The sequence below is a fragment of the Perca fluviatilis genome, chromosome 5, assembly GCF_010015445.1.
Source record: "Perca fluviatilis chromosome 5, GENO_Pfluv_1.0, whole genome shotgun sequence".
Lineage (NCBI taxonomy): Eukaryota > Metazoa > Chordata > Actinopteri > Perciformes > Percidae > Perca > Perca fluviatilis.
In genome coordinates, this window is record NC_053116.1 from 8743207 (window position 1) to 8765176 (window position 21970).

Sequence of the window (21970 nt, forward strand, 5' to 3'; positions counted from 1 at the left end):
CAGTACACCCTTTTGTTTGGTTGACTGTGGCATAATTACTTCCTCGTTGTTTGGGGTCCACACATACCACAACTTCTGTATGTGGAAAAGACAATAAAATAATAATATGTAATAATAACAATACATTGTACATCGCATATTCTTTTTATTGTTAATTACTGTGAACCTTTGCACATCCCTTGGAATATATCCTGGCACATTCCTGCCTATATTTACTGTACATATTTTCATTTTATACATTTTTAACATTTATATTGTATTTTTTTTTCTTCTATTCTATAATGATGTTTCTTGTCTATGCACCTATGCACCAAAGCGAATTTCTTGTATATGTAAACCTACTTGGAAATAAACAATAACAATAATAACACTATCAATACGAAAACCCATTGTATTCAACCATGTTTAACAGCTGGGGTCTCCGAGACCCCAAACTAAACTAATGCGTAATTTATTGTATCCGACTTCCGAAACATTTCATCAGCTCAAAATCATATCTATAAGCAATTCTCATGGGAAAAGTCCTGAGGTAAAGATGAAACCCAAACAGCAATAGGATTAAAACAGTTTTGAGGTCCTTGTACATTACCTGACTATTCCCGTTTTATGATAGCTACTTTGTACTCCTACTCCACATTTCAGAGGCAAATATTGTACTTTTTACTTTATGTGACAGCTATGCTTAGTGTTTACTCTGCAAATGGAGATTTTACATACAAAACCATGTAATCAGAGAAAAACAGAAAACGAACGAAAAGCCTACCGATTAAACTACCCCAATTATACAAAGTAGTTGAAATTAGCTCCACCTCGACCAGTTCCAACATGTAAAAGCTGTTAACACGTTAATGCATCAGTAATAATAATCAATTCATATAACGTAATAATATAACACAGACAAGTGTCTGCATCATGAGTAGTCGTACATTTTAGTAGTTGAGTACTTCCAGCACTGTGTTACAATAGGATTTGCAAACATGATTACATATAAATACAATATTTCATGTAATGTAGGTAAGATAAGAATGTTCTATGAGCTGTGGACACAATCATGGGCAGTGTCTCAATACTACACAGTTGATGAAGAAAAACAAAATTTAAAAATGACTAAAATTTTTTCATGGATTTCTTTCCGATGTTCATATCACTATAAACACATTGACTTTCTGCATTTAAAAAACAAAAAACATAGTATTCCTACTTGAATGAAGTTATGCTGTAATAATAGCAAGGCCACTTTCAACAAATTGTGGATTTAGTTCACAATATTCACGATCACTTTCACCTTTTCTGAGGCAACTGACAACTGAAAGTAAAAAGCAGGTCAATTATTGGTTATGACCTTTGATCACAGACTTCGGATTCACTTCAAATACAAACTCAGTCAGCTCTTCCTGATTATGGAGACCAAATTGATTCAAACACCATAGGATACGGTCTGAAATATACAAATTTTATTCAAACGTTCGTACTTTCAAATTTGAACAAGATTCAGTAGGATTTAACAAAGAGCTATGTATCTGAAAATCCCCATTGGATACAGTAGAAAAAGAGTATATATATATATAGGAATATCACAGATTTAAAAAAATATCTGCATAGCAAGAAGACCCACAGAACCCAAAAGGAAATGTCCTTGGCTTGTGAGCAAGGCTGCATCCAATATGATCTTTTTCGTGCACTTTTTGCTCATGAGGATCCAATGAGACAAAGAAGGGGACAATGCCAGACAGCCCGACTACACCCATGCAGGTTAAATGCATTAATTGTGACATAACCTGTGTCCACAGGACACAGTGGATGTTACACGGAGATCAAACGTGGTGGCACTCACACCCCTCTTCTGTATGGAGTTATGTAATCATAATGAGTAGTGCTTCATGAACAAGCTGGAGACGTCAATGACAAACCATTGAACACACACACACACACACACACACACACACACACACACACTATCTTTGTGGGGACCCATCATTGACCTAATGCATTCCCTAGCCCCTTACCTTAATCATCACAACTAAATGCCTAACCTTAACCCTTACCCTCACCCTAACCATAACATAATTCTATCCCCAATTCCTAAAACCAAGTATTAACCCTTAAACAGCCCTTTAAAGTTGTGGGATCCAACACACACACACACACACAACACACACACACACACACACACACACACACACACACACACACACACACACACACACACACACACACACACACACACACACACACACACACACACACACACACACGCCTCTGAAGCAGCACCAAAATGACTAGATAGAAGATTATCACAATGTAAACATTTGTGGTTTTGATTGTATTATGGGAAGGAGTAATGCTGCTAGATGATCACAACTGTTGTCAGTCAGGGGATAGGGAGCAGTTCTCCACACCAATTCAAGTCATACTGAAAATGTACAAAAATACGTGCACAGAAACAACATACTTGTAATGTGAAAGCGTCTCTATAACATATATCGATATTGTCAGAGGTTATTCAACCCATAAAAGTACCATAAACGTTAACGTTTGAACAATGGGCAAACTAAACAATTGGGTTATTTTAAAAGGAATAAATTATAAAAGGTGATATATATACAATAAGGATATTTACAATTACGTTTCAAGATGCCAATTGATTTGCTATGCATGATGTATGCATATGGGATTGGCGTTCTGGTCTGCCTCCTGCAGGCTGAAGGAAGCACAGCACAGGGTCGCTCTGTTGCTCATTTAAGCAGCACAGAAAACGGAATATCTCCAGTGTACGATTGTGCACAAAGATGCACTAATTACGGACATACTGAGGTTGATTCAAGATAGAAATCTGCATATTAATGAAGGTTAGAACTGAAAGGAGACAAGAAGATTCCCCTGATTTTAATTTGAATGCTTGAAAACAAATCGGCACCTTGAAACCTCTCTCTGGTGAGCCGGTTGGTACAGTACACAGGCGCGGGATCCCAAAAAACAGTGGATTATCCTTTAAGAAGAAGAACTGCTTACACAACTCAAACTTCATTGTAAGAAAAGTAGAGTAGTAAAATACACGTTTACACAGTAGAAGAGAGTACAAAAGGGACTTTCATTGGCACAAAAAATCCTTGCAGCAGATTTCTAGTCTTCTCCATCTCTATCCTGAGATGACCGTTAGTGATCAGTAGCCATTTGTTTGTAAGAAAAGTCAACAATTAGAAAATAAGAGATAGACTCTGCGTCTTCTCCTCTTTGAGTTGAGCTGTATGTATGTATGTATATGTGTCTGTATGTATGTATGTATATATGTATGTATATGTATGTATGTATGTATGTATGTATGTATGTATGTATGTATGTATGTATGTATGTATGTATGTATGTATGTATGTATGTATATGTATGTATGTATGTATATGTGTATGTATGTATATATATATGTAGTTCACAGCGATAAACCAATTTGTCCTATTGGTGCGTGAGACTACACACTCTGATGACAATCATGGGCTTGTACTAAATCTCACAGCGGTGAAACGCTAGCCAAAATGTTGTACAGGGGAAGCATGATTGTAAAATAAAAATCTTTTTACCTGAACACATTCCAGTTGATCCAGGTCTAATAACGAAATAAAGCCCGAAATATCCTGGCAAATTATTGTACGTCCCAAATAGTTACTTGTCGAGTGGCAAAATGGAAGACCGGCTCCGAGCATGTGTGCTTCCCAAAGAAAATGTAGTAAAAATAGACATCCTGAAGTGATGCTTTCAGCAGGGCAACGCTTATATCCAACATTTATTCTCTGAACTCCCATGTTTGACCCATCTGCAGTATTTTACATAGTCATAGTCTGGGGTCAATTGCAGTGTCGAAGCTGGCAAACTAGGTGAGTTAACAAAGGAAAAGTGCATGGGAAATGTGTATCATTAGGGCCACCTTAAAAACACTAGGAAGGTAGAAAAACCGGCTTGGCTGTGTAGGGTGTTGATTTCACGGACAAGACAAAATAACACAGTACTGTATGACAAACCCTAAAATAATACCACAGTTTAGTCTTTTACTTTGACAAACATTGCCTCAGAGCTGCTGACACGTTGGAGAGCATGACAATGACTTTGGAAAGAGGCAGGAACTGAAATTTTGCAGATTGGTCGGATCGGATGTCCCACTGATACTCCTCAGAGTTACTGACTGTACTCAGAATGCAGTCGGCTTTCTGCCCCGTTATACTGTACACACATAACCCTCACACACATACCATGTCCATGCACTCTGTATTAGATGCGCATGCTCAGTTTTGCACATGCATGACGCATGCACATTTCCACGTGCAGCCCAGTTACAGGTTCTCTCCCGGCTGGTACTGAGGCTCCGTGGAGGTGAAGTAATCCTCCAGGAAGCCCTGCAGGTACTCGAACGTGGGCCTCTCCTCTGGCTCTTTCCTCCAGCAGGTCAGCATCAGCTCGTGCATGGATTCAGGGCACTCTGCTGGGCACGGCATCCTGTAGCCCCGCTCCACCTGGTCCAACACCTCCCGGTTCACCATACCTGGGAGAGCAAAGGTATGATGTTAGTCACACGTAATCACACTTTCAATCATACGTTTGCTTATGACCACCAGACCCAAATGGAATCTTTTGAATTTTTTATTATTTTTTTTTTACAATTTTAAGATTGTTTTTGGGCCTTTATTTAGCACAGCGAAAGACAAAGCTGCGGCCTCTGTGGTAAGGACTGAGCCTTAGTACATAGGGTGCACGCTTAACGAGGTGAGCTACCGGGGCGCCCCAAAATCAGCAGAATTCAGTTTTTCTGCTTGGGTAAAAGATATTTTAACATTCTCATGGAATATTATGCTAAATTCCGAGTCTGTAGATTCCATATGGCCCTGCTTATGACTAATAGGCCTATGTCACGCAACAATTGAAGACCGGAAGAATGTCTCGGAGCGGGGATACGGCTCTTCCGGTTAGCTTTTTATAATTGCGGAGGCCGATAGATACTGCTGGACCAAGACTCTCCGCAACCTGCCTGAAGTCACCTACGACAATGTGGTTCGGATAGTAAATGAACACTCTCAAAGTAAAAAACATTTTGAAAACGGCAAAAAAAAAAAAAAGGCAAAAGGTTCAAGAAACTATAATAGACTTTAATGGAAGAAGCTCGCTCTGGCCGTTCGCGGTTTCGCGGGTACGGTAAACGTTTCTATGGTAAAAGCGAGTTGGACCAATCAGAGACGCTGCTGTTACGCTTAGGATTGTGGGTAGTGTAGTTTTTCTCCAGAAGATCGCGGATAAAAACATGTTTTTTCTTAAAACAAGGTTGATTTCATACGGACTTATAGATTCTACAGGAGCAGAAACTTTCGTTTCACAACCACGTAGCTCGTGGTCAGTCTACCTCGGATGGTTTAGAAATTATGGCTGATAATCTAAAGCCTTATGGAGAAAGGGACTGTTGACCGGAAGTTCTGATTCCCTACTCCGCGTTCCGGAAGCAGGAAGTGTGACATAGGCCTATAGACACCAAGTCATGAATCTCGACGCTGTTGGACTGGTGGAACACGTAGATAAAAGCACTATGCACTCAACCTAAAATACACAGATTGATCTCTCAGACTGAAAAACGTCCGAAAGAAACAGGTCCTTGCCTGGATAGGGAACTCGGCCTTTGGTGGCCAGTTCAGTCAGCAGGACCCCGAATGACCAGACGTCAGATTTAATGGTGAAGCGGCCGTACAGAGCAGCCTCAGGAGCGGTCCACTTGATGGGAAACTTGGCTCCTGCGAGAGGACAGGTTCATCAGCAAGTTAATATGAGCTCATGGTAGCACAGGCAGACACGTCACATCAGTTGCCTAAATCATAAAGTTTCCTTAAACACTTTTATAACTACAGGTGCTGCATCTGTCGTTCCCAACTTGGGTGATGGGACTCAAATCTGAGGGGTCATGAGATGATGGAAGGGATGAGAAAGAAAACCTTATTTTCATTATTGTCTTTGAAATAGTGAATGCTTCAACTTGCTTAGATCTAAACAAAAAATCTTCAAATAAGACATCCTGAGGGAATAGTCCTTTTTTGGTTGGACTGCTCATAACCCACATACACAGCACGATACCCTGTGATGTGGGGTCACCAATAGATATGACTTAATATGAAATAAATAAAATGTTTGGCCTTTATTTGACAGGACAGTTAAAGACAGGAAAGGGGGAGAGAGAGAGAGAGAGAGAGAGAGAGAGAGAGAGAGAGACATGCAGCAAAGGGGGAACGAGAGGGGGAAAGACATGCAGCAAAGGGCCGCAGGTCGGAACCGAACCCGGGCCACTGCGATAAGGACTGAGCCTCTGGAGCTACCAGGGTGCCCCATGACTTAATTTTAAGAGGTAACAATATAGACAGGGGGAGCCACGCTACATAAAGAAACAAGTGTACAAAGTGGTCTTACCCTGCCTGGCAGTATATTCATTATCCTCAATGAGGCGAGCCAGACCAAAGTCGGCCACTTTGCAAACCAGGTTATCTCCCACCAGGATGTTGGCGGCTCGCAGGTCTCTGTGCACGTAGTTCATCCTCTCCACATAAGCCATCCCCGAAGCAATCTGAGAACGGCACATAGCTTTGTAGTGGTCTACACTAAACCCTTGTGTTGTCCTCGGCTCAAATGTGACCCGCTTCCTAGGTTTTTTTTTTTTTTTTTACATCAGAAATTTGGGTTTCTTACAACTAAATTGCCCCCAAAATAACATGGATGCATGGATGTACGTTGTACGGAAGCCATACAACATTCTTCGCAGGTAAAATTCATTATTACTGCCGTTGAATTTTGGGCGGTTTTATTCAATGTCCTAGCATTTGAACAAAAAAAATGTTTTTTTTAATGGTTTTAAAACAGTATCCTGAAACTAAACTGCGACATAAATTAACTTCTTAACTATTAGTCAAAATACTTCATAATTTCCGTTTTCTTTTACTAAAAAACTAAAAAATTGGTATAATGTCATTTCAATTAGTTTTATTGACCATGAATAAAAAAAAGCGTTGAACAAAACATTTAAAAAGGCGGCAAAAGCATTTAAAAAAAATGTAAAAAAAATGTCTGAAAAGCGCAAAAAAAAAAAAAAAAAGGTTCATTTTCAATTTTGACTCGGAAAGACGACGAGTTCATGGTCGACAGGAAGACAACACAAGGGTTAAGGACAACACAGACGAGAGTATTATGAAGTGATTTCAATGACGCAGCAGCAACATGATTTGTGCTGACCTGTGAGGCCATGTCCACCAGCTGGGGGAGGCGGAGCATCTTGCCCATGTCACCTTTCAGGAAATCCAGTAAGCTACCTGTTGGCAAGGAGACATACCGACGGTTAGTGGAACACTGTTTTGGAGCTGTTGTGGTCATTTCAGCGTTTATTTAGCGTCAAATTCCTCCTGCTATTGCGGTTATAAATCTTCTATTCTTCTATTTGGGTACATACTGTACGTAATGAAGAGTATTTAATAAAATAAAGTTCCATTTTGTCACAATGCAGTCTGCATGGAGAGAGCTGCTCGGGTGTGTAGAAAGTGTCCCTCTGGTGCTGTTTTTGAAGGAATCTGAGATCATTCAATCATTTCTTGGGCGTTTTAGCTTTATTTGACAGGACAGATGAAGACATGAAAGGGGAGAGAGAGAGAGAGAGAGGGGGAGAATGACCGCTGCGTAGAGGTGTAAACCCTCTATATATGTGCGCCCGCTCTATCAACTGAGCTATCCGGGCGCCCCATATAGCATGTTTTAACAACTTTATAGCCAAGAAAATGCTGAAGGCTTTTTAAACTTTAGCTTCCCGAGTGCCTCAGAATCTTTCAACCTTTTTAAAAAGTTCAATTTTGTTTAAATTAATTTGTTCTTGCAGACAGTAACTGCCTCATAGCTTGTCTGGATTTAGTTTAGCTCCCGTTATACACAGGTATTTTACCGCCATTTGGCAGGTACGTTCACTCGAACGAGGCTACAATTATTTGAAAAACCACAATGAAAGAGCATCATTTGTTTCCCCGAGTTCTACGGCAGAAATGTGTGTTTATGTCGATATAAGTCGATGCTGACCTTGTCCCATGTACTCCGTGACGATGTAGATGGGCTCCTCGGACACCACAGCATATAGCTGAACCAGCTTTTCATGTCTCAGCTTCTTCATGACCTGAGCTTCCTGGAGGAAGGCCTCAGGGGACATGGTGCCTGTCTTCAGAGTCTTTATCGCCACCCGTGTTGTACCGTTCCATGTTCCTGTTGAGCGATGAAGGTCACAGCAGTATTGCTTGTTACAAGGCAATCAATTCTAAGATCCCAGCATAGAGTCACGTTAAAACAAATTACCAACACCACTGCTAAGGACACAACAATGTCTTAGCAGTGGTTTACAACCAGTTGGACCTGTACACCATGGGGTACCTCTGCAGTAGCCAAAGATTGGGAGTAGCTGTAACACCTGAACACCAAATGTTGCAAATATGAGTACGTGAAAACTATTAAAAAGCAAAGAAGTTGCAGAGTTAACAGTTATGTGATGGATAAATGGTTGAAATTGCTAAAAACATTGGATAAATGGTTAAAGCCTTTAGCTTCTCTAATTTCAAAGTGGTACATGTAGGCTACGGATGCAAACAACCTTAACGTTGACAGTTTTTTTTTTCATATCTTTTTCAGTTTCCTCATGATACGTTTTGAGTTCTGCTCTGAAGTCCTTCAATTTGTGTTGTGATTGAGTTCTTCAGCTCAATCATCAGTTGTTTAACTTCATTGTCTCCTGCCGTTTTGGTCCGCGAGGCTGCCGATGGTTTTTCCATCTCGTGTTTCTGCCGTTCTTTTTCATTCGCCTTTTTCGTTACTGATCCAGATCGTGAGATATCTGGTGCAGTTTGTCTTTTTAATTCTCTGGGATTATTTTTTTGTAAACGTTTCGGGCTTGGAGGACGCCGTTTTTCAGCATGCCGCTCTCATGCCCCTCAAGTCGACAGTTCAACTGTATGAAACTACATTTTGTAAATATCCACTTTCATATCATTAACAGACCCAAATCTGCAGAATTTAACGGATGTTTTTTTTTCTGGTTGGAGTGGAGATGTGTTAACATTCTGAGTTCTATTATTATTATTATTTTTTTAATTTGGAAAATTCTGCATCCCAGATTCTGTGAGGCCCTGATCATTAATAGTTCAATATTATCCAGTTGATTAGATTCTAATGAACATTTGGAACACAGCGGGTGGTGTTGATGAAGTTAAGCTGATAAGGCTGTGGGGTGTAGAGTACATCTAACAAAAAGGTTGGTACCCACAGGCCTATACAATGTACAGTGTAAGGCACATCTAATTACAAGCCTTCATTTATTAAACATGCTAACAGTGGTATTCATCAAATCAAATCCCATATCACAAAAGACAACTGCCAGCTGTACATCTGCTGAGGAACAATACTGATGGATGCTTATTCCCTTTGATCATCTGTTAAACGGTCCACAGTCATGAACTACAGTATTTCCTTACTGAGCGGGGGAATGTCAGTTACATGCTACAGCAACGACAAAAGCATTAGAGAAGAAAGAAGGAGATCCGATGCGCTTCTTGGGTAAAGATTTGAAATGGAAGTACGGCAGAATTTAACTCTTGGTCATCACATAGTTTTTTAATACTTCACTGGAAGTGTGTAGTGTGCCTTGAAACTTTCCTTTTCAGTGATCAATTAAAAACGCAAAATGCCTCCACAGAAAGACCAGCAAACCAGCAGCAGCTTTTGGAGATTTGTTGGAGAAAGCGCGGCTTACCCATCCAGACCTCTCCGAAGCAGCCCTGTCCGAGCTTGAGGTCAAGGCGGAGGGAGTCTCTCGGGATCTCCCAGGCATCCTTGGATAAGCCCTGAGTCTGAGGCTTCAGCACCGGACAGACCTCTGATAGACTGTGACACAGCCCATCAGCATGCTCTGGGGTGGGGGACATCAGACACAAGACACGCAATGTGGGAAAAGAAAAGCCATCCTAATCACAGAATATTCTTCTCGGTGTACAAGAAACGCAGGTAGTGTGTGACTTAAAGGGTAAATATTTTTTTTTTTTTTTTTTCAAACTTGGACCCTATCTTAAAATTGGTCCAGTATTGAGCGAGAACGCTGTAACCAGAAGCCGCGAACCAGTGCTGCAATGAAATCCAATAGGACAAATGTGCATAGTCCGTTTCAGTTTTTGTTTTTGTCACGGACAGGCTCAGATTATTATTATATCTAAGTGTCTGACAACATTATGGAAAGGATCCCTACAGATATAGACCTTTTTTGTTAAAAAGTAAAGTCCTTTTTGTTCAAACCAGAAACAGCTCAGAAATCACTATCACCAAACCCACCACACTCCATTTAAATAGAGCCAGCATATTTCCACATTTAAATTAGTAAATGATGTCTTCATTTCATGTATTTGATAGTTTTATTTGGTTTCAACATTGAGTGGATTTTACGAGGATAAAATTACGGTTTATTTACATGGAGTCTGGTGGGTTTGGCGACAGCAATTTCGGGGATGTTGTTATGCGTTAAAAAAAAAGCAAAAAAATAAATAAAGGATCTTATGCTTTAACAGACAGGTCCATCTCTGTAGCAAAAACCACACTTTTAAGTGGACGTAAATTAAGATGCGCAATTCCCCCTCTTGCAAAAAATGTAGCTTAATACTGGACCAATTTCAAAGATTGTTTGTTCCCATCAGTCACTTACACAAAAAAACATGGGAAAAAAAGGTCCAGGTTGAAACAAAAACAAAACAAAAAAACGAATATACCCCTCTAATAAACAAATATGACAACATGAACTGACTGCGATAGTGGTTGACGAGCTGCTGCAGGTTGCTGAACTGCGTGCGGGATGTGATGTAGAAGCCTCCGCTGTCCAGCTTCCTGATCTTGTAGTGCTTGACATTCAGCCCTTTCGTGTTGTCATAGTCCAACACCGACAGACAGTAGGCACCTGGCAAGAAGAAGAGCAAAATGTGATCATGCATGTCGTTGGGGTGGGGAGGGGGGAAGTATACTGCAAGAATAAACTATTCTAATAATCTGGACAAAAATATAAAAGCAAATAAAAAAAAAAGAAATCGGGGTGACATGGATATAAAAAAATAAATAAATATAGGAGAAATTAGGCTTTGAAGTTTTTGGTGACAATGTGCTCACTACACCACCAGAGGGCAGCGTCAGTCGGGTGGAAAACAAAACCGAACATTACAGAGCGGCTCAAGGCAATGCCTCCCCCCTTCTCTGAATGTTTGAACTGGGTGATATGGCCTGTGGTTGAACAGCCCTCATCCTCCGCTCCACACTGACCTAATTCTGTCGGGCTCACCCATCCAGTACCTCCCCACTCACTCCTGTTCACTCACTCTACTCACCTCCCCTCCATCCCTCCCCACCTTGTCCCTTTTCCCCTCATTCTACGCAGAGCTATATTGCAGGGCTGGGACGATATGCTTTTGTCCCGATTGGATCCACCCCCCCCGATACATTGGTGGTGACTCAATTTGTATTGAGATTCTAGAAGTATTGCTAGTGTTGCCATTTTCTTTTCTTTCATTCTTTTACAAAAAAACTAAAGTTGTAAAATATATCATGAGACATTTCTAAAAACTAATTGTTTTCTAAAAAAAAAAAAAATGCACATGGCAGTCAGTCAGTCTGACATTTAGTTCATTTGTAAAGAAGTACATAACAGGGATTGTTCTGCACTTTCTGCTTTCGGTCTGTTTTGCTGGAAACGGATATGCAGTCGCTGTTGGTGGTACCGTAGGCTCGCATTGCCAGACCTTCCTCCACAGCGCTGCGGAGGAAGGTCTGGCTAGTCCACACAGCACTCCGGGATAGGAGAAAAACGTGCTCTGGTTTATTGGCATTTCTTTAAACCGATCACAATCGTCTTGGGTGGCGCTAAGCGCTGGATGGAGCCATGGTGCTTCTGCCTCGGGAAGGAACTTGTTTTGGTGGAACGTGTGTAACGTTCAAAAGTTGTTTTAGTCGTGCGACAGAAAACTCAGATTGGACAGACAGTCTAGCTAGCTGTCTGGATTTACCCTGCAGAGATCTGAGGAACAGTTAACCATAGTCCTCAGAAATCCACCGGAGGTTAGAACGCCGACACAAAGAAAGTGGAAGGAAACGGACATCAGCTGAAAAGACGTGCATCCGGCGGAATTTCCGGCGGCACCGGAGCAATCCCGCAAGTGGAATGTGGTGGATATAGACCGGTGGTACCAAAACCAGAAAATATTTAGGTGAATCATCAAAAAAAAAATAATCGATCTAGGTTTTTGATTCCCCGCCCCCACCTAGCCTCGTGAGACCGTCCTGATCTCGCGAGCTCCAGTTTTCCACTCGCAGATCAGTCTGGCATCTTGAGATAGAGAAAATTTGGAGCTGTTCGCCAAACGACCGACCAATCAGCGTTGGTTTTGAGGCAGGTTTAGGTGGTAATAGACAGATGGTTTATCCAATCAGCTAACCAGTATTTTCAGACAGCGGTAGCCCTAATTCTGTTAGCTGCTCGCTAATGCTTTTTTCTCTTGGATCCTTCTTTTGGAATATGGACCGGGAACCTGAAAGGGTGCCTTTTATTCCTAAATTCTCGTTACACAAAAACGGCAAATATCCTTTACCGACATGTTGCTTGCTTGCTGAGCTAACGAGCTATGCTTTGCCTGCAGCAGCAGGGGCACTGGTTGTATTTTCATACGCTTCGTTGATCGGATTGGTCGATTTGGCTATCACCGTCTATCACCAACATAGGTGATAGACAGATGGTTTATCCAATCAGCTAACCAGTATTTTCGCCCCTTCCCAAAAGTTCTCCAACGGAAAGTTCCCAGATGGATATGCTGAGCAAATGCGAAGCAATCCATCTGGTGGAGTCAGGTTACCCCCCACCACCCCCAGGACATAGAAATCCAATAATTACAAACTACAGGAATCCTGTAATGTACGAGTGTACACAAATCACACACACGTACACACAGAGCTAGTTTAACCCGTGGGGACTGTGTTGCTGCAGCAGCAGCAGCAGCGGCAGAGCAGCTGCCTATCAGAACTCTCTCCGGTCCCACAGGAGTCACATCCAACCGTTCCCCATCTGCCTGATTGGTCCCTCTTCTGTACCCACACCGCCACGCGACGCAGCGGGGCGCACGCTGAACAGCAGGGTGTCATGTCTTAATCCTAGGCAGAATTTGCTTTCATCTCCTTGGTGCATTTTGGTAAGACAGATCTGAGATTGAGCTCAAGTTCATAAAAAAAAATTAAATAAAAAAAATAAATAAAAAAGGATCCTACAAAAACCACTACAACATTTGAAAAAAACGCCGGTAATCAATGGTATTAGTCAAAATTCTATTTCCTGGACAAAAATGTTCTCTGGGTAGGATTGTATATCATTAACTAAATAATTAGGTCTACTGCCCCAGGCCCCTTTAGTGTAGTTCTACTGTTTAATAGAGCTGGGCATGTTCTACTATATAAGCGTTTCAGTAAAATATCAAAATTACACTAAAATTAGAAATAAATGCAGACTTTAAACTTTCAACTCAAATGCCCTAATCCTCCTTCGTACATCTTAGTTTGGGGAATATTAACACAGTTTTTCTACAAAACCCCTTTCTTCATTTCTTCATTTTTAAAGCACGTGATGTCGAGAAGACATTTTGGTCGAGACTTGAGACGTATTGAGGTTTGGTACCCAGCCCTACGGTCTATAGAGGCAGCATTAATGAGGATTCTTTGTGCAGTTTTTTGGGCTCCCCACAACTTACCTTTGGTGGTCTCACTCTCTCGAACCAGGAAAGTCCCTCTCCTGTTCTCTAAACTTAGCAGCAGCCTCTCGGAGTCGCGGCGAGTGATTCTGCCAAAGTACCACCTGGCGAGGTTGAGATAAAAAGAAGATGGGACACACAGGGAACAGGTTGGTGAGGGGAAGAAGATGTATGTGGGCGGAAGGAAGAGAGGGAATGACGAAGCGAGGGTGAGTGGGTGCTTATGGTGTTTTTTTTATTTTGTTTTTAGAAAGTGCAGTGAAACTCTGTCTTAGCATTCCAGATGCAATGCATACTAATGCCTACAGTGCAACAGCTGCTTACCTGGACTCTAGAGTCAGTCTGAGATGACTGCAGGGGCAGGAGGAAAAGTGAGAAATTGAGTTGTTATAAAAGTATAAAAAAAGTAGTTTGTGTGGCTTGACTGTGTAAGCAAGCAGGTTAGCAGGTAAAAGATCCACAGAGCAGGTCTCTCCCAAGAGTAGAAAACAGTAAACGTACCACAGTCATTCAAAGGAATACTTCTGCATTATGGGAAATACGCTTATCTGCTTTCTTGCCGAGACTTCGATGCGAAGATTGAGATCACTCAAATGCCTGTACGATAAATACAGCTTAGCATAAAGACTGGAAACGGCTAGCCTGGCTCTGTCAAAAGAAATTCGCATACCAGTGGGTAATGAGCGTGACCATTTCTCCGAAGGGCGCAGTGACTTCCAGGAGTCTTGTCCTAACTGTGAGGTTGCCCAGCCAAGAAATAGTCTCACACATAACCTGAGATTACCACACCCCCCCCACCCCCTCCCCCCTCCCCCGTAAAATCACAAAATTACATTTTTACACTTCTGTTTTTTTGTACGGATTAAACGAATACGTCAATAAACGTCAATAGTTTTAAGTAGGCAGACGTCATTACCTTGGAAAGAGGTCAGGCAAGCAGTGGCCTCCGTTTTCACTCTCTAAGCTAAGCTAAGCTAAGCTACCTGGCTGCTGGCTGTACCTTCCCATTTACAGAGAGTGGCATCTTGTGTTCACATCTAACTCTTAGAAAGCAAATATGTGTCGAAATATTCCTTTGAATTCATCATTTCAAATTCACATTGAAGATAAAAAGCAAAGAAAAGTCTTAAGAATCAAACATGCGAGTGGTATTTCTTTCATGTGCTTGATGAAAGACAGATACAAGAGACAGAAAAAAAGAAAAGAAAAGTTTACTCTTCTGCCTGGATGGAGTCAGATGGAGCAACATAATTGCTGGGGATATAACCGCTCTCTCCGGTGGTGAGGGAGCGCGCCAGCCACCAGTCGCCTTCTCTGCACAGATGAAAGGATAACACACAGCTTCACCGAGGCTCATCGCACATCCACCACACAAATAAAACACTCCGTCTGACTTACAGGGCTGGTGTTTATCAAGCATCTCAGAGTATAAATAAAATTGTTGCCGTTCCCCCAACAGTAATTGAGCTCTTTGCTCCCGGAGACGCTTGATAAATGCAAGCCCAGGCATCTCTACTGTTAAAATATACATTTGGAGGTTATATAAGCATTAAAAAAAAAAAACATGCATTCGTGTGGATATGACAACAGGGAGGGATGGTGCTTGTATGATACTTCATCAGGGAGTGAGTAGCTTTGCAGCACGACATTCACTTCGAGAATCTAAATTAGGGCTGCTCCATTATGGAAGACAAATCACAATTTGTTTTGGAAAGATGTTGCATTTATTGAACTTGAAAAACTGTTACAATTTCCCTAAATACTTTTCCCATTGATCTTTTTTCCCTTAAAATACATTTTATAAAAACATATATTCGAATGTTAAAATAGTATTGAACAATAAAACACATAATAAGATCAACTGTTGCAGTGCCCGTTCACAATCTTTTGAAAACAATAAATAAATAAATAAAATGCAAATGAAAAGAAAATCCAAAATGGTTTTTCTCTCAATTACATTGTTTTTGTGATCGTTTGGAGCCAAAAATGGCATTCAATTAATTGCACAGCCCTAATCCCAATTACAGTTTGATTACCTGAATTGCCTCCATTTAACCTGAATTGATTGCAGTGCTGCAAGGCTTTGCACCAACTTCCCGTGACTACAGTGCTGAGGGGCTCATGGGGCATTGGGCAGAGTTACGTGGTCGGTCGGTGCTTTCCTAGTGAGGTGGTATTACAGTGCAAAAGTGCCACATATGCTTCAGGTGATACAAACACACAGGCAGACAAACGGCACATTCAAATGCAATTTCAGAGAAGCTTCACAAACCTGCAGTTCACCTTCCTCCTGTAAACAATTGTGATGTTTTTTTTGTTTTTTTTTAAATGGAAGGGAAATGGTGGAGAGGAAAGGGGTTAAAGAAAATACAGAGAGCATGTTATGAGCAGTGGAAGAATAGCAGAGTACACAGAACAGACTTATAACACAACCAATACAGTGCATAAAGCAATGAATGTAAAATATTGAAACCATTACATAACAAGAAAGAGGCACAATGATGAGGCAAAAGGGTGAAAAACATGCACGGGGCACAATATTCTAAAAGATGGTCTATAACTAAAGAAAGCGCATTACGCGCCCACACTTCCTGTCTCCTAAATGGGCGTGGCCTCGTTTGAAAGCGTAAACTTCATGGGGCTGGATGAAAAGTTAGTGTATAATTAATTCACATTTTCTTTTGCCAACATAACATATTTACACAGACCTATTTAGCATCACGAAAATTGTTACAGCGTTGACGGGCGTTAGCTGACGTTAGCGTTAGCTGACGTTAGCGTCTCTGTGTTGCCAGATCTCAGGAGAGTTTGTTCCTGAGACAGAAACACGTCTGGAACAAAGCTAATTTACTGCCGATTCGTCTGAAAGAAGACATTTTAGTGTCAGAATGTTCCGGAGATATGGGACTTGTGAAAAAGGGATCCAATATTTACTTTGGGGACTATGGGGCGAAAGAATTGCTCATAATCTGTGATCACGTTCGCTTCTCCCATTGGAATCAATACACTCAGGACTTACTGCCAGTCTCCTAAAGAGGTGTGCAGTGGAGCAACCTACGTGACACAGATACAGGAAATTACTCTGAGTTGGGGCGTCTCGGTTCTAAACCGTCTCGGATATTATCATAACAAAAGCCTATCGGGTCACTGTGCATGGCTATATCATTTAACTGGACCAATCAGACAGCTAAGACAAGCCTGACTGACACCTTATTTGACTGTGATAACCCGTTAACTAGTCTTGGAGATTGTTAATGGATTCTGGGTGTACTTGACCCAATAATGACCCAGGTCTTTGGCTTAAGGGGCCAGATGCAGCGATAATCCTCTATTGTCCTCAGCTGCTGCCTTCTAGGTCAGTAGTTTGTTAGTGGGCAAGCAGCACTGGGGGTGCAGCACTACAGTATATGGTTCACTGCACCTCTATTGATTCATAGAGCAGGCCCATATTTTAGAAAAACAAGCATGACTCCTCTTAAACAGGTTAGATTTGCGTTTGGTAACTGGGTCTCGCACTGTGTCTACTTCTCAGAAAAACCCCCAATACAAATAGCCACATCCTTACTAAGGTGGGCTGAGCAGCGAGATGTAGGCAGTTCTTTTTGAATTAAGCAAAAAAATTGTGCAGAAATGTGCCAGTTGACACGTATCTGCGAGCTCTTTGTGAGGGAAGCCCGTTCCTATGGTTACAGTGGGTCTCAGAGAGACGATAAGTGACATGCATTTCGGGGTGCAAAGCAGCCAGTCAGACAACTGAGCAATAAGTCAGACAGACAATCTGTGGACGTGTCTATGTGCAGTTATTCCTCATCATTTACACAGTGTATGTGTATGAAATACGTGTTTTTGGACAATTCTTGAGTATGTTTTCTGTGTGCATGTGGCAGAGATTGATTAAAAAAAAAAAAGTGAGCATGTGATGGTTTTCTGTATTTTCCTTACGTGTTGTTGACTATCTGGAGGCGTTCACCCTTCCTGAATGACAGGTCTGAGGCCGTTCTAGACTCATAGTCATACAAGGCCACGAAGGTTGTCACACCTCCTAAAAACAGGAGAAATAAGTTTGGCTTTTACCAAAGACATACGGTACATAGGTACAGTAAACAACCCACACAACAAACCACTACATCTACAAGCCGAAGTCCTCACCTGCTAGTGTGATTCTGTTGGGAGAAGTGACAGGATTACTGTCCACACCTCCAAACAGGGCCAGCTCTGGGGTATTGGTCATGGGCTGATTGCCACCCAGACCTCCATCTATATTAGGACTACGATTGGGTGTTAATGACTGTTGATTGGAGCTGAGGTAATGGCCGCCAGCTCCTCCTCCAGAGCTGAGGTTGCCTTCGAGGCTGCGGGTTCGTTGGCCAACATCCTTGGGTTTACTCTTGGATCCCCCCATGGCCAAGGCCTGTGGTGCATTCAAGGACAGAGATAAAATGTCTATGAGACTGCAGGTTAAAAAAAAAGGGGAAAAAAAGAAAATGGATTTTCAAGGCACAGTAAAAAGATAAATTACATCATTTTTGCATCAGATAGACTTCCTGTCTTACGTAATTTTCTCAGAATACATTCTCAGGAAAAAAAAAAAATCCTCTGACTGCAATAACAACAGCTGCAGAAATCTTTTTACAACAGACCAGTGGATATTTTATCTTCAATTTGACAGTATTCCGATACGTCATTTCGAAATGCTTGTTTGGATTAACGCTAACTAGAGACGGAATGGAGACCGCGGCTCTAAACCCGCTGAGACACAGTGTCATGTAGACCACATGAACCACAACCTCCCAACGGACGGTGGAGCAGCTGCCACTCCTCGGTTTCAACATAGGCATGAGATCCACTTCACCCGAGTGCCACCAGCTGAGCACATACACACGGCAGACATGTCGCGCATGCCTGCATGCACATGTGTCAGACACACATGCACATACAGAGACCTCAGCATTTTGGAGAGTCATCATAGTCCAGAGTCATCATAGTCCAGAGTCATCATAGTCCATAGCTCAATTCAAATTGATCATTTCCAAGATGAGTCAGTAATATTATTAAGTTACATCTCCCACCGAACCCTATTTACATTCACACCACTTTAGTCATTAACAGGAAACTAAAAAGTAGCTACTTTGCTCTTCATCTATGTAGAAGGGTTGTATTAATCAAATGACCAACAAAGAATTGATCACCAGGCCCAAACGGAATCTGTGGATTTTTTTGTCCGCTTGGGATGGAGATGTGTTACCATTCTGAGTTTTATTTGAATTCTTTTTTCATTTGTTTAAAGTCTGCGGAAAATCTGCAGAACATCCTGCAGAAATCTGCTTCTGCATATTCCGTGTGACCATGATGATCATCAACGATTATGAAAACCAATTTATCATTTCAATAATTTGCAGCCACACCAACAGTGCTGCGAGGCTGTGCTTAGGCACAATGCTGCTAAACCCAGCATGTCAACATGATAACGCGATAATGTTAACATGCTGCTGTTTAGCAGCTGAAATGTTCACCATCTTCGTTTAGCGGGTTAGCATGCTAACATGGTCACATGATAATGCCAACATGCTGATCTTTGGCAGGTGTAATGTTCACCATCTTAGATTAGCGGGTTAGCATGCTAGCATTTGCTAATTAGCACTAAAACACTAAGTACAGCTGATGCTGACATGAATGTCATTATTTTTTTTTTTTTTTAAAAAGGTATTTGGTCATAAACCAAAGTATTGAACAAATGTAATTTTTATTAAGTTATTGGTGGTGGTGATGAACGGACTGACCAGCCAACATTGCCATCACTAGAGCTGTGACACGGCTAAAAACATTTTTGCAAACATTCCATAGCTCTAGCCTCTCAAATGGGAGGATTTGCAGTTTTGCACAGTAAATTGAACAGCTTTGGATATTGGACTGTTGGTCAAATTGGAGACGGCCTCATGAACTCTGACAAACTGCCTATTTACACATTCACCAGACACAAATGAACATCATCGTTCATTTGGAGACATGTCTCTGGCCACCTGACAAACATAAGTTCAATATTCATTTCCTTTTGAGCTCTGTTTTGGTCTCAACCAAATCCTGCGATATCTGGCTCCTCAGCTGCTACATGCTTCACTATGTTCACCTGCTAGTTGATAAGCGTGTGTCGTTTGGTGTTGGGGAGGTAGCGGACATTGGGTTCATCAGAGCTTGTTTGCTGATTGCTACTGCGACTGGAAACAAGTTTACCGGGAGACTTGAGTTGAGAGTGAACCAAAACAGTGAAGTTGCGAGCCGTAGGAATTAAAACAATTGCCCGAAAAATGCTAAAAAGCTCTGTAACTTGTGAGAAATGGGAGTTGGTAACTGCGGTTTCATCACCACAAGTGAGGGGACATGCTCACATTACGCATAGCTCATTTGATCCATTGTTAATTTAAAATCATTGATTAGTGCAGCTTTAATGGAAACACATAATCAACACATGAATTGATAATGAGTTGCAGCTCCACTGTGCAGCCACCGATCCATTTATAGGCTCTATGTGGATCACAACACTTAAGAGCACTTGAGTTACTTGAACGTGGCTTTTATTTTTATCATGTTGCTGACTGTTAATCCTGTGAAGTAGTTCCAGATCGATTTAAATCAGTGTGAGCATTAGTGAGTCATCATCAGATGGCAGTGTGGAACATCAGTAATGGACAGAATTTGAGATACTCTACCAAGAGACCAAATGAGAACAAAAAAGGTCTTTTGGATTTGGACTCTGTCTCTTCATTACTAAAGCTTTGCTGCTTACTCGGGCTGATGAAGTGGCACTAATAAAAACAGCTTAGTGGTGGGAAATCATTACACTAAGCCAAGGATAATTTAGAGACTCAAGCCTGTGCTATCATGGATAGATATAGCCACGGGGGTCCACTAGGAAATGCTAATTTACAGAAAACACTAAAAAGGTGGGGTGGCTTGGGAGCCCTTCTGATAAGCAGAGGAGGGTCAGAGTGCACATGGGTAGTGTCGGGCTGCTCAGCCTTCTGCTGACATCCCCCAACCTGACTGTTGCTATTTAGGAAGCCAAGCATCTGTTGGATCTGACATTGGAGTCAGCTAATGCATGAGCCCACTCTCATTCACAGGAAAACAGTCTAATCCTAAACAAGAGACAAGCTGCAGTACACAGGCTGGCAGGCATGCTCGCAGTCAGAGCAATGCAGTGACATATGGTGGGAAATGTGTGGCACAAAGAAGAGCACAGTTATCTAACCACGCAAGGGATATTAGTGAAGCTGTCACCGGTTCCTGTCGGTCATTTTTGATGCTTCCTCATTGACCCCCCCCAACCTTTATTTCAGACTTGCAATCTGCTGGGAGAGGTTGCTTGGTTTAGGAGATTCCTGGATGGATGTACACTATGACCAAGTGCACATGTGAGCAGTAGGAGTTGGAATCACAGGGTACCTCACGATACACAATACATGCTTCACGAAACCGATAATATCTCAATACAGCAATTCTGCGATAAAAACATATTGCTAGACAATCCTATAATGACACATCACGATACACACTATGATATAACTATAAATCCAAAATGCCAGTTAAAAAGGTTAAGTGCAGGTTTTGGTTCCAAATGGCACAATTCTGCAGCACACGGTTTTTCAGTCTGTACATTAAAATTACACAGCTATAGAGCAAACTACGGGTCCAGAATTTGGACTTACAGGACAACAGTGTGTCGCCGTTTTTGATATTTTGTCCCACCCCTAGTTAGCAGTGACGCACCTCAGAGATAAACATTAAAACACGAAAGCGGCAGGAGAAATGAAAAGGACGAGAAGAGCGAGGAACGGCAAGGGGAACATAACACGGGGGTTCATTTCGGGTTGGCATCATGCGGGGAGGAAGTGAAGAGGGGTCAATAGGGCCGGACAGTCGATATCTCCCCCCCTCGGGGCATGTCTGCGTAAAGGGGGTCGCATCACAGCAAGCGTAACCTAGCGTGCTGTCACACACACACACACACACACACACACACACACACACACACACACACACACACACACAATAGCAGCTACAGAGCAGCTCAGGGAGCTGCTCTTTGATGTGTGTTCTCCGCGAGCAGACTGGTTGCGTAGTTAAAAAGGTGCTCTAAGTGATGTGACGCATTTTTTAGGCTAGAA

General features: G+C 41.8%; 1 protein-coding gene and 1 long non-coding RNA gene across 5 annotated transcripts in view; both read right to left on the reverse strand.

The window, feature by feature from the left end:
- Positions 1–128: 128 nt before the first annotated feature.
- On the reverse strand, positions 129–3306 carry LOC120558360. Its single transcript, XR_005639096.1, has 2 exons — positions 2151–3306; positions 129–1955 (listed from the first exon to the last, which is right to left on the reverse strand). It is a non-coding gene; the product is annotated as an uncharacterized LOC120558360 (long non-coding RNA).
- Positions 3307–3760: 454 nt separating this feature from the next.
- Positions 3761–21970, reverse strand: part of src (v-src avian sarcoma (Schmidt-Ruppin A-2) viral oncogene homolog) — a 41410-nt gene continuing 23200 nt past the window's right edge. The window contains exons 2-14 of one of the 4 annotated variants that reach the window (XM_039799325.1): positions 17955–18216; positions 17748–17847; positions 16078–16095; positions 15021–15119; positions 14130–14156; positions 13806–13909; positions 10832–10981; positions 9794–9949; positions 8077–8256; positions 7249–7325; positions 6433–6586; positions 5634–5765; positions 3761–4531 (exon numbers count right to left, since the gene is read on the reverse strand). In XM_039799325.1, coding sequence (XP_039655259.1) covers positions 4323–4531; positions 5634–5765; positions 6433–6586; positions 7249–7325; positions 8077–8256; positions 9794–9949; positions 10832–10981; positions 13806–13909; positions 14130–14156; positions 15021–15119; positions 16078–16095; positions 17748–17847; positions 17955–18207 — 1659 coding nt within the window. In that variant the 5' untranslated portion in view covers positions 18208–18216 and the 3' untranslated portion in view covers positions 3761–4322. The remainder of the gene's footprint in view (positions 4532–5633; positions 5766–6432; positions 6587–7248; positions 7326–8076; positions 8257–9793; positions 9950–10831; positions 10982–13805; positions 13910–14129; positions 14157–15020; positions 15120–16077; positions 16096–17747; positions 17848–17954; positions 18217–21970) is intronic. The other 3 variants (XM_039799326.1, XM_039799327.1, XM_039799328.1) reach the window with 3 other exon arrangements.